This window comes from Bison bison, unplaced genomic scaffold (assembly GCF_000754665.1).
Source record: "Bison bison bison isolate TAMUID 2011002044 unplaced genomic scaffold, Bison_UMD1.0 scf7180017864213, whole genome shotgun sequence".
In the NCBI taxonomy this organism is placed as follows: Eukaryota; Metazoa; Chordata; class Mammalia; order Artiodactyla; family Bovidae; genus Bison; species Bison bison.
In genome coordinates, this window is record NW_011494785.1 from 2931060 (window position 1) to 2943829 (window position 12770).

Consider the following 12770-nt stretch of genomic DNA (forward strand, 5'->3'; position numbering starts at 1 on the left):
GCAGTTTTCATTCAAGTTAAACACCGTAACGTGAGGGGGACCATCCAGACCGCAGGACCCCAGACGAGGAAGCAGAAAAGGCTGGGAAATTTTCAGAGGTCTTTAAAGATCTCACCAATTAAGGTGACATCTTGTTGGTTCGTGTGTTGTTCCGGAGGCAGGGAGATGGATGGACTGACCACCCAGAACCCCTTCTCACCCCCTACCCCTACATCCTTCCAAGAGAGTGACCCTGGCCTGGTCCAGATGTGGTAGGCAGAACACCTGGACTCCCAACTTTTCTCAGTGCTCTGGTTGGCTGCGTGATTGGGCAGCTGATCAGCCTTGGCTTATCTTTCATCCAGGGTTCAGAGATTTATTTCTTTTCCAGAAATTTGGTGCTTCCCAGGTGACACAGTGGTAAAGAATCTGCCTGACAATTCAGAAGAAGCAAGAGACATGAGTTTGATGTCTGGGTTGGGAGGATGATCCTCTGGAGAAGGAAATGGCAACCCATTCCAGTATTCTTGCCTGAAAAATCCCATGGACAGAGGAGCCTGGGAGGCTACAGTTCATAAGGGCGCAAAGAGTTGGACATGACTGAGTAACTGCCCAATACGCAAAAAAAAAAAAACCAACAAAAAAAGATGTAACCACAATAGGTGGTTCAAAGAGCTTTGAAGAGCATCACGAGGTCTGCTAATTTCAGAGGAGGCTCGAGCCCAAATGGCTCACTCCCAGGTTCCAATAGGAACCCGAGGGATGCAAACAGAAAAGTCTTGGCCAGTGAGGTGCACCTTGAGTTTATCATGCATTTACTTCATGAGGGGCAACCTGCCACAGTGATGGAAGGTCACTGTGGTATCACTCTGAGACCCTCATCGCGGAACCCTCTGTGCCATCTCCATTGTATCTACAGTACAATAGAGCAGACGACCACATGTTCTGTGGGTGGGTTGGGGGGAATGGAACTCATTCTGGAAAACAGGGAGGCTCCTTACCTCCCCTTCTCTCATTTCTAAAATCTCTCATGTCATCCAATTCAGTGCTGCATTTTCAACAAGTAATAGATACTTGTTGGGTGGATGGGTGGATGGATGGATGGGAGGATGGGAGGGTGGGTGTTTGGATGGATGAATGGATGGGTAGATGGGTGGATGGATGGGTGGATGGATGGATGGATGGATGGATGAATGGATGGGTGGATGGATGGATGGATGGATGAATGGATGGGTGGATGATTGGTCTAGATGAGTTGGCAGATGTTTGGATAGAATGGAGCAAGGACAGGAAAGAGAGAGGGAGAGACAGTCAGATAGATGATCAGATAACTGACCAGAGCCAGCCTCACTTCTTGGTGAGCCTCCTCTCTGCTTGGTGCAGAGAGTAATATCCATGCCCCAGGCACATTGCTAACATGGCACCATCAAGTATTACTTTTGAGTACAATTTCTCAGATACCATGCTTGTTATACAAGCACAAGGGATTTTATTCTTTATCCTGAGGGCCCCTGGTAGTAGCTACCTTCGGATCATAGTGGCTTTGGAATTTAATGGACTGCAAATCAGATTGCTCTCTGGCTGTCTGTTTGATCACTGGCTGTAGACTGTTGAATCTCTCCAGAGGGAGAGCGGGGGCTGTGGCGTGCCGCCTCCCACCCCTCCCCTCCCCGATCACCGTGACCCTGCATGTCTCTGTTAAGTGCACGCACAAGAGCCCAGGGTGCTGGCCGGGGCGGGGGTGGTGCGGTTCTGGGCTCATCACTCTGCGTCTGTCTCTCTGCCTGCTCCATCCCCCTCCCTCTCCACCGTCTCCCCGTGTGCACACTCGCGTCTCTCAGCCTTGCTCCTTCCCTTCCCCTCGCCTCTCAGTCATGCCGCTGCCTCCGGGCCCCAGTGGGACGCACTGTCTTCCCTCCATTCCCTGCAGTGACAGTTGCTTTCTGCCACCCAGCAGCTGGCACGTCTTCCCCTCTCAGCCGTGAGGACCGTCCTTCCTGAGGCGACAGGCCTTCTCCTTCAGCTCCACGACGCCTGTCCTCACAAGCACTGGGCTCCTGTCCTCCCCGCTTCCTCGGGTGTGGCCAGTAGGAGGCCAGCACGGGACCAGACAGGCCCGAGCTTGCCTCCTGGCTCCATCGCTTCGCAGCTGAGTGACCTGAGTTGTCTCATTCACCCCTCTCCGTCCGTCTCCTCGCCCATAAGTGGGGGTGTTAGCGGCACCTGCCTCACAGGTGACTGCAGGACGAAATGAACAAATGTTCATAAAGCAGTGGGCATGCAGCCAGCACTCAATAAATGCCAGCCCCTGACGTCACTGTCCCGACCACAGTGATGATGCTCTGGCTGCCCCTGTCGCCCCCGGGGCCTCGGGGTGTCCCGGGAAGCCTCATGTCCACACTCCTGCCTCAATGCTCCTTTTTCTCTTGCAGTGAAGCTGATGTCAAGCAGCTCTGGCTGCAGCTCAAGAAGGACGAGCCTCACTTACTGTCCAACTTTGAAGATTTCCTGACCAGAATCTTCTCGCAGCTCCTAGAAGCCCATGAGGAGAAGAACGAGCTGGAGTGCGCCCTGAAAAAGTGGGTACCTGTGTCAGCCCGCCCTCTGCACAGACACGTGCAAACCAGGAACACCCCTTCTGTCTTATATCCGGCACTGCCGCCTGTCGGTCATCCACCTGAGCTGGGCCTGGGCTCGAGCTGACACGGTGTGTATGTTTCTAAGCCCTGGCTCACGTGCACTAGGCCCTCAGCCGTGCTCGGCACTGTGCTATCTTGTCTATTCATTTGGATATTTATCATCATCCACATTTTACAGATAGGGAAATTGAGGCAGTGGAAGGGTAAGTAACGCGTCCCCAGAATTCACAGCACGTAAGAGGCGGTGTGTATTCCGTTAAGCCAGATAGGCTGGTACCCAAGACCCGTTAGAAACCACCCTACCCGCCTCTGGGCAGTAAGGCCCCAGCATTTTGGGACCTCAGGCTGGGAGGAGTCCCAGCCTCACTGAATAAAAGTAGGTCCCAGCACCTCCTCTGTGGATGTTAGAAGCAAAACCAGGAAATCAGGAGCTCTGGGTCTGAGCCGTGTGGCTCTCCAGTCAGCTAGCTCTGTGACCTTGCTCTGCTCTCTTGGCCTCTTTGAGCTTCGGTTTTTCTCACCTGTAAAATGAGGGGTTGGGTTATTTTCTCCCCCTCATCACTCCGTCTCTGACCCCAGCCTTGATCACCCCCTAGGAGCCACAGGAAAGTTAGGTGACACCCCCAGAAGGGCCAACGGTTCCCTTGTTCCCTAGGGAGGCGGGGGTCCTGAGTGGCCACAGTGACCCAGCTCAGGGCTTAGAATCTTCCCTGCAGGGGGCCCCTCTGTGGCCTGCACCCCCGCAGGGAGAGCTTACTTCAGAGCCTTTCAGTCCTCACATCCATCTGTAAGTGGCCTCCATTCATGCTTTTGTCCCAGTTTAATGATGGTTATAAAGTTCGTGAGCTGAAAGTCAAGGTCACTGTCGGCTGTGTGGGAGAAATTAGTTCAGCCAGGAGTTCTAGCCCTCTGTGTCCACATCCTGGCCAGCTACCCCTGCCCTGGGTCAGCTGATGGAGTCCACCCTCGGCTGGGGAGGGGGTCACTGAACTGTCTGGCAGTCGATTTCCCAGAAGCCTGTAGCAAGCAGAGCACTGAAACAGGACAAGAGCACCCCGAGCTCCCGCCCAGGCACTGCCACCGACCAGCTGTGTGACCTCAGGCAACGTGCTTTACCTCTCTGTGCTCCAGTTTCCTTGCTGGCAGCATTAGAACAGGATTGGTGCTGTTTAAACTTTCTGATGGAGACTCATCAGAAGAAATGCACTTGACTTTGGCGCTCGCACACACATGCATGTCTGAGTAACTGAAACCACTTTCATGAAACATGCTCATTCCCCTTACATGTGACGAGCTCTGAGGTTTTTTATTTTATAGCACATGTGTACTCAGTCACGTCTGACTCTTTGTGACCCCATGGACTGTAGCCCACCAGGCTCCTCTGTCCATGGCATTTCCCAAGCAAGAATACAGGAATGGGTTGCCATTTCCTCCTCCAGGGGATCTTCCTGACCTAGGGATTGAACTGTGTCTCTTGTGTCTCCTGCGTTGGCACACAAGTTCTTTACCTAGGAAGCCCAGCAATAAGAAATACACAGTAGGTCCCATTGGAGTTTCTGTGTTCTCTTCTCTTCCCTTAAAGAAAGAAAAAGCATTCATCACATCCTGCTTCCCGGTTCTACCTGAACCAGGTGATCCCTGGAGGTCCTTGTAGCTCAAGTCAAACAAGAAACTGAAACCCCAGAAGGATCAGTTCAGTTGTTCAATTGTGTCCAACTCTACGACCCCATGGACTGCAGCATGCCAGGCTTCTCTGTCCTTCACCAACTCCCAGAGCTTGCTCAAACTCATGTCCATCGAGTCAGTGATGCCATCCAACCATCTCATCTTCTGTTGTCCCCTTCTCCTCCTGCCTTCAATCTTTCTCAGCATCAGGGTCTTTTCCAATGAGTCAGCTCTTCACATAAGGTGGCCAAAATATTGGAGTTTCAGCTTCAGAATCAGTCCTTCCAATGAACACTCAGGATTGATTTCCTTTAGGCTTGACTGGTTTGATCTCCTTGCAGTCCAAGGGACTCTCAAGAGTCTTCGCCAACACCACAGTTCAAAAGCATCAATTCTTTGGTGCTCAGCTTTCTTTATAGTCCAACTCTCACATCATACATGACTATTGGAAAGACTATAGCTCTGACTAGACAAACCTTTGTTGGCAAAGTAATGTCTCTGCTTTTTAATATGCTGTCTAGGTTGGTCATAACTTTTCTTCCAAGGATACAGAAGGATACTGGAAAAGGAAATGGCAACCCACTCCAGTATTCTTGCCTAGAGAATCCTGTGGACAGAGGAGCCTAGTGGGCTGCTGTCCATAGGGTCACACAGAGTTGCACACGACTGGGGCGACTTAGCAACAGCAGCAACAGAAGGATACAGAATAGTTAAATGGGAGGCTTTACAAATAGCTCGGGTGAGGCCAAGTGATGCTGGGACATCTAGGAGGCGAGTTTGGGAGTTTGGGCTTGTTTGAGGGAGGGACACACTCTGGTTAGTGAGAAAAGGAAGTCTGGAGAAATTTTTTTTTAAATATTTATTTGGCTGTCCTGAATCTTAGTTATAGCCCATGGGATCTTTAGTTATGCCATGTGGGATCTAGTTCCCTGACCAGGGATCAAACCCGGGCTCCCTCCATTGGGAGCACAGAGTCTTAGACATCAGACCCCAGGAAAGTCCCCTGGGGGAATGGTTTGATTTGGGCTGGAGTCGAGGGAACCCTGACAACTGTCAGAGCATCTCCCAGGCTCCCCCATGAGCCGACTGTTCAGTCCAGGTTCTAACTCATCACTCTATCTGGGACATGAGCATCACCCAGAGAGGGTGACAAGGCTTGACTGCTGTGGGCCACTTGGGGCTGGGCACCAGGGCACAGTTCTCGTGTGACTAGCAGCTGGCATGTAAGAGATGTGGGTTCGATCCCTGGGTCGGGAAGATCCCCTGAAGGAGGAAATGGCAACCCACTCCAGTGTTCTTACCTGGAGAATCCTATGGACACAGGAGCCTGGTGGGCTACAGTCCATGGGGTTGCAAAAGAGTCAGACACAACTAAAGCAATTTAGCATGCGTGCACAACGGGCACTTACTCTGTGCCAGGCTGAACTGGGCAAAAGGAACACAGAGTCCCCATCTCTGAGGAGTTTACAATCACGCCCAGGAGGCAGAGCCATAAAAATTCTGCTGCAGAGCCGACCAGAAAATCCCTGGGCTTTTGAAACACTCGACAGCATTGCCATTGGCAGCAGCAGTAGCCTCGGCTTTCTCCTCCTTTTCTGAACCGCACACCTCGGTTCTCTCTCCCATGGGGCCCAGAGAAATGTGACTAACCTGGGGGCACTCCTGGCCCCAGCTCCCAGGCTGGCTGTGCCCCTCATGGTTAGTCTTGCTGCAGTGAGTGAGGAAGGGCCCCCAGCATCCTCCAGGGTCACCTCCAGGCTCTGGGAGGGAGGAGGATGCAGCGGGTGGGATGCTTGGGGGTGACATCTTGATGTCTGGAGACTCAAGCGTTAAGACAGTGTCAGAAACAGCACGGGGCCTTTCCTCCCTGCTGGCAGTTTCATTTTCTGACTCTGCACCTCAGGAGCAGGGGAAGGAAGCAAGTCTGGGAGCCTTCGACCTCCCCCGACCCTTGTCTCTTGGAACAGCAGTTGAGAAGCCCTCAGATTTGGGCTAGAATCTGGGTTCAGTGTTTGACGCTGCTGCATGTCCATGGGCAAGCAGCCACGACCCAGTGGGATGAGGCAGGGGCAGGTCAAATGCAGGGACCTTGGGCTAATGCCCAGCTCCTCTGCTGCACCTCCAGAGGTGGGTGCATGCCCTCCAGTGCCTCCACTTCCCTCCGAAGAAAAGGGAGGTCAGGTCGCAACCAAGCCACTCTTCTCTGTATGCACCGTGCAGAGACTTGGAGAAACTTATACTTTACCTTAGGAGACATATGAGTAGTTTGACATGAGAAAGGACTTCTGGCCATCAGAGTGATGAACTCTTCCACTGTATAAAGCATCCTGCCATTTATGATGATTCAGAAAAAAAAGAAAAGCTTGGGCTCTCCAGATGTAGAACGGGGCTGCCTGGAGGCAGCATCACCAGCAGGAATTCTGGAACCACACCCCAGGAGGACCCCGTCAGCTTGGTCTGCAGTGGGGGCTCCAAGTCTACATGTATAAAATCTCCTGACTTTGGACCAGAGCTGGAATCTGCTGGAGGAGTTGCTGGGTTGAGTTCCTTACCAGGATCTAACCCTGAGGATGGGGGAGAAGATGGATTAGGCTGTATCTGGGGAGCACTTTGAAGAGAAGTGCTTTCAAGATCAAAGGCAGCCTCAGCTCCATGCTCTGCAGCTCAGAGCCTGGAAACACCCCCAGGCCGCCCGCTCTGCATCCTCGGTGGACCACCCTTGGCCTTGGCGAGCTTAGCCCACACCCTCATTGGCATTGGTCCCTCATCTGCACAGTTTCCTGGCCCAGATGATTCAGGCCTTGAGCAGTTTCTCAGGAGCGTGGAGGTTGGTGGGGGTGGGCTGCACTTGCAACTCCCACCCTCCCAGCCACTGTCCCGTTGCTGTCCATGCAGACTCACTTCCTTTAGCCCCGAGACGGTGTCCAGACCAGGAAGGAAGGTGTCTCATAACCTGACAGGCAGCCCAACTGGGATACCTGGTACCTGACACAAGCCTGAGAACTGGTGTTCCGTGATGGGGGTGGGGGGTGGTCACTGTTTCTTTGACCTTGCCACCAGGTAGGACAGGGGTCCCCAACCTCCGGGATCTAATGCCTGCTGATCTGAGGTGAGCTCATGGAATAATAATAGAAATAAAGGGCACAGTAACTATAATGCAACTTGAATCATCCTGAAAGCAACCCGCCCCATCACCCTGGGCAGGGGGGAATTATCTTCCATGAAAATGGTCCCTGGTGCCAAAAAGGTCGAAGACCACTGATGGCAATTAAAGCATTGTATGTATGGCCAGTAGTCCTTGTGATGAATCTTAGCTGTGTGGTTCTGGCAAGTTAGCTTGTTTCAGAATGACCAGGGGCTCTGGGTTAAAAGGTAGATCCTTAGGTTCCTACCCCAGAGGGTCTAAATCAGTATGTCTTGGGGGTGGGGGATCCAGGAATGTGGGTTCTGAAGCAGGTAGACCCCAGACCTCACTGAGAAATGCTGTCTAGCTTCTAGAAGGTATGTGTGTTAGTCACTCAGGGGCTTCCTTGGTGGCTTAGATGGTTAGGAATTCACCTGCAATGCAGGAGACTCAGGTTCAATCCCTGGGTCGGGAAGATTCCCTGGGGAAGGGAATGGCAACCCACTCTAGTGTTCTTGCCTGGAGAATTCCATGGACAGAGGAGGCAGACTGGTGGGCTACAGTCCATGGGGTCCCAAAGAGTCGGACACGACTGAACAAACTTCTGGAAGGTATCAGGCTGCAGCAGGCACACCCTGGCTCTTCCAGTCTGTAATTCCTCTCCCGTTCTCTGAGTAGAGGGAAGTTCTTGGGGTGGGCCCTCAGCCATGAGGCCACGGCTTATTCACGCCCGTGTTTTTTTAATTGGTGTACTATTATCGGAGGCAGAAGCACATTGTTAACTTTGCCCTGAGAGCAGAAGGAACAGTGAGGGTAATTGTGCTCTGTGGTCACTGGGGGCATGATTTGTAAACCTGACTAATGAAGAATGGTTTGCTTTATAGGCTGGGATAAAGCTGCAAAGTTGGTTTATACAAGGCAGCAGAATCTAATTAGGGAGAAACCATCCATCTTGAAAATCCAATTGGCGATTTTACAGCCTTCGCAGAATTTTCGACAAACTCGTATGTTTGCCTTTCATTCAGTGATACTCTAATCCTGTGTGTGTGTGAGAGAGAGACCGACGACAGAGAGACTGGGAGAGACTGCTTTCAGGGGAACAAGAGAACCCTAGTGAATTTTTCTAGTGAGAGCCTCCCTTTGCCTCTGGAGACTGCAGTTGCGAGGAAAAGGCAGCAGGGAGCGGTGGCGAGTCTGAGTCCCAACCACGAAGTTGGCGGAGGCAGAATGCGCTTCCATTTTCTCTGGCAAAGAGCAGACTCTCTGAGAGGTTTCTGGCCCGGGGTCTCCATTCTGTGAACAGAGCATGAGGGGCAGGGGTCGGGGAGACAGGGGAAGGGGGCAGCCTCCAGACATTCAGCCCCATTCCTCACCCCCTTGATCTCTCACTCCACAATTGACAGACGCCAGATGAGGTTTGGATGCTGACAATCCAGAACACAGAGGTGTGGAGTTGTCATCTTTCTTTTTTAACATGTTTATTGATGTATCATTGATTTACAATGTTATATTAGTTTCTGCTATTCAGCAAAGTGAATCAGCTATACATACGTATCTGCTGTGCTGTGCTTAGTAGCATCTGACTCTTTGTGACCCCGTGGACTGTAGCCCACCAGGCTCCTCTGTCCGTGGGGATTCTCCAGGCAGGAATGCTGGAGTAGCTTGCCAAGACCTCCTCCAGGGGATCTTCCCAACCCAAGGATCAAACCCAAGTCTCCCACATTGCAGGTGGATTCTTTACCATCTGAGCCACCAGAGAAACCCATGTATCTGCGTGTGTGTGTGTGCACGCGTGTGTGTGCACGTGCACACACACGCGTGCTAAGTCGCTTCAGTCAGTCCAACTCTTTGAGATCCCTTGGACTGTAGCCCACCAGGCTCCTCTGTCCAAGGGATTCTCCTGGCAAGAACACTGGAATGGGTAGCCACTCCCTTCTTCAGGGGATCTTCCTGACCCAGGGATTGAACCCAGGTATCCTGCATTGCAGGAGGATTCCTTACAGCTGAGCCACTGGGGAAGCCAGTGGAGACCGCAGTTGCGAGGAAAAGGCAGCAGGGCACCTTTATATATATATATATATGATATATCATATATCTTTTTAAAATTCTTTTCTCGTGTAGGTCATTACAGAGTACTGAATAGAGTTCCCTGTGCTATACAGTAGGTCCTTATTACTTGTCTGTTTTGTATATAGCAGTGCGTATATGTCAATCCCAATCTCCCAACTTATCCCCCCACCCCCACTTTCCTCCCCGGTAACCGTAAGTTTGTTTTCTGCATCTGTGCCTCTATTTCTGTGTTGTAAATAAGTTTACTTGTGCCCTTTCTTTAGAGCCCACATATGTGATATCATACAATATTTGTCTTAGAAGTGGATTCTGCAAGGACAGGCTGGAGGGCACGAGCTGGGAGTTGAAGCCTGGGGTCTCCCGCCGCTCTGGCCCCAGGAACCGGGTGACCACAGACTGGCCCCCTCCCTGCCTCGACCCACATTTCCCTTCCTGTGGACACACAGGATGCTTGTCTGTGATGGGAGGGGCTCTTCCTCTCTCTGCACCTGCCTCTCACCAGGCTCTGCAAACCAGAGTCCTGTGTATCAGACCACTGCCCATCCACAAGCACACACATGGAATCAGAACGACCCCTCTCCAAGGCCTGTGGCCATTTCTTAAGCTGTCCTTTGAGTTCAAGTTTCTGAAATGTATCTAAAATGCAGACAAATGCTGCTTGTCCTGTCCGAGGTCAAAACTACACCTCCATTTAGGGAAGGAAGACACTGCGTTGTTTCTTGGAGTAATTTCAGCACATCCTGCCTAAAACCTAGACACTGGACCTGGTGATTTTCTGAGACCCTTTGTTTCTAAGGAAAGGAAAAGGAGAGAGCAAACTGGGAAAAAAATATTTTGACCAATTAATATTCGACAGCAGGAAGGCCTCACCAGTGTGCTGTTAGCTGGGGCCGCAGTGGTGCTGAGGATTAAAATACTCTGCTTGCGCCTGGTACCTTGACTCTCTGTGTGCACTTGGTGAAGGTTAATTAATTTCCACGGTGCCTGTCAGAGGCTGGCAGGGAAAGGTCTTGCTCCCTGAGAATTCTCTCTGAACCTAAAGCTTGTACTGATGGGGAGCATCACTATCTCCAGCCCTCCTTGCTTCCCACAAACATTCCATCCTTAGATCTCCAATACGCCTGATACTGTGCGCATGCACACACCACACACACACACACACCACACACACACACACACACACACGTCATCCTTGCGAGAGGAGGCATCCACCGCAGTCAGATGCCCAGGGTGGCACTGTTTCCTTGAGGCTGGTTGGACCTTTCACCCCGGCTTTTGGTAGGTCATTTGCTCTAAAAGAGCTGGTTAGAAACTCAGCATTCTCTCTCATTGGAGCTGTTCTAAACCAGTTTGGGGACATACTTGGTGGCGATATTATGGCAAGGACTCTGACACTGGAAACGTGGTTGGATCAGACAAGACCTCTTTCAACCCCCAAATTTTTCGATTCTCCTGGAATCTGGCATTTCCCTGCCACCCCATGTGGTCCACCCATGGACTTCTGAGTCTGGTATCCAGAGTCTTATATTTATTTCTTACAGATTTTCAGTGTTAACACTTTGAGCACAGGCCCTGTGGATGACATCAGTGTCTGAGTGTCCATAACCTAGTGGAGACTGCATAAACCCAAAGGAAAGAGTCATTCAGGACTTTGAAAGGTTCAAATAAAGACATGTGGTGTTCTCTGAGGTCCGGGAAGAGGGTCAGGAAATCGGAACAGATGGAGAAATCCTCGTGGAGAAGACTTCAGAGTCTGTGTTTGTGCATCAGGCAATCTGAGTGGTTCCAGAAACTGTGGCAGCAAAGGGGTGTGTAATAAGCAAACACAATCGGTTGCCTCTTTCCTCTGATGGCAGAATGTGGTGAGCTTGGCTGGGGCACCACATGCCATATGCCCACGTCTTTTGAGAGTGCCTCTCGCCACTGTTTCTCCCAGAGAAGTAATTTCTCTGCAGCCCCTGCTCACACACAGCCTGCGTCTCTAATGGATCACTCCGACAGGAGGTTTTATTGACTAAGCTTTCTGTTCTTCACCTTTCTGATTGCTTCTGACCCTTTCCAAACCCAGCAGCCCTTTTATCCTTAAAACGAAGACCCTCCACCCCTTGGGGAGCACTGGCCCTTGCCCTCTGCAGCCCATGATAATAATTAGGAAAATAAATAATCCCTTATATCTGTGTAGGACTTTGCAGTTCCAAACACTTTACCTGCCCATTCATTGTAACCATGCTGGAAGGAACGGGGAGCAGCTGTTATCCTGGGATCAAAGGATGTCGAAGCATTTACCCAAGGTCACACAGAGGAAATAAGCCGGTTCTGGGATCATAACCCTGGCCGTCTGCACCCCTGAGCTGGGTTAGTGATGCCTATGGTATACACAGCACCTTAATATTCTCATTCTCGAGCTCGTGTGTCCAGCCCTGGGTCATAGATCAACCTCTGAAGTCCTTCATGCCTCAACAGCCTCCAAAGAGACCAGGTTTGTTCAAAAGCATTTCCAAAGTATGAGCTCCATGTGGGAGCCCATATGGGCCAGGACCACTGATGCCCACCTGCAACCCAGGGCTTCTTTGCGGTGGGTCCCTCCTCTGTGATGAGGGCAGGGGTAGGTGCCATTCAGAGGCTGCATCTCTCTTCCCTCCATTTGTTTTGCTGTTGTCCTTGAGGTTCAGACGCTAAGTTGTGTGCAGCAATTCAAGATCCCATGGACTTCCCTGTCCTACACCATCTCCTGAACTTTCCTCAAACTCATGTCTATCAAGCTGATGATGCCATCCAACCGTCTCATCCTCTGTCATCCCCTTCTCCTCCTGCCTTCAATCTTTCCCAGCATCAGGATCTTTTCCAATGAATCAGCTCTTCACCAAAGTATTGGAGTTTCAGCTTCAGCATCAGTCCTTCCAATGAATATTCTGGACTGATTTCCTTTAGGATTGACTGGTTTGATCTCCTTGCTGTCCAGGGGACTCTCAAGAGTCTTCTGCAGCACCACCATTCAAAAGCATCAATTCTTCAGTGCTCAGCCTTCTTTATAGTCCAATTCTCACATCTGTGTTTGTAAAATTACTTACTTCACGACTAACAAACTGACATGTGAGCATGAAAAGCATAAAGTTTATTAATTTAATCCAATAAAACTTCAAGTTAATATAACACATTTAATGATAATGTAGAATTAATGCCCTGCATGGTTATTAGGCTTACATGGTACATAGCTTATATGAATGATTATAATGAGTATGACATTAGCAGCGCCAAATCCATTTCGAAGTTTTTCTCATCTCACTTTATCA

At 50.8% G+C, this 12770-nt stretch overlaps 1 protein-coding gene across 1 annotated transcript in view; it reads left to right on the forward strand.

The window, feature by feature from the left end:
* Nucleotides 1-12770, forward strand: part of CRACR2A (calcium release activated channel regulator 2A) — a 122884-nt gene that overhangs the window by 57850 nt on the left and 52264 nt on the right. Inside the window, exon 5 of the mRNA XM_010845207.1 lies at nucleotides 2412-2558. Coding sequence (XP_010843509.1) covers nucleotides 2412-2558 — 147 coding nt within the window. The remainder of the gene's footprint in view (nucleotides 1-2411; nucleotides 2559-12770) is intronic.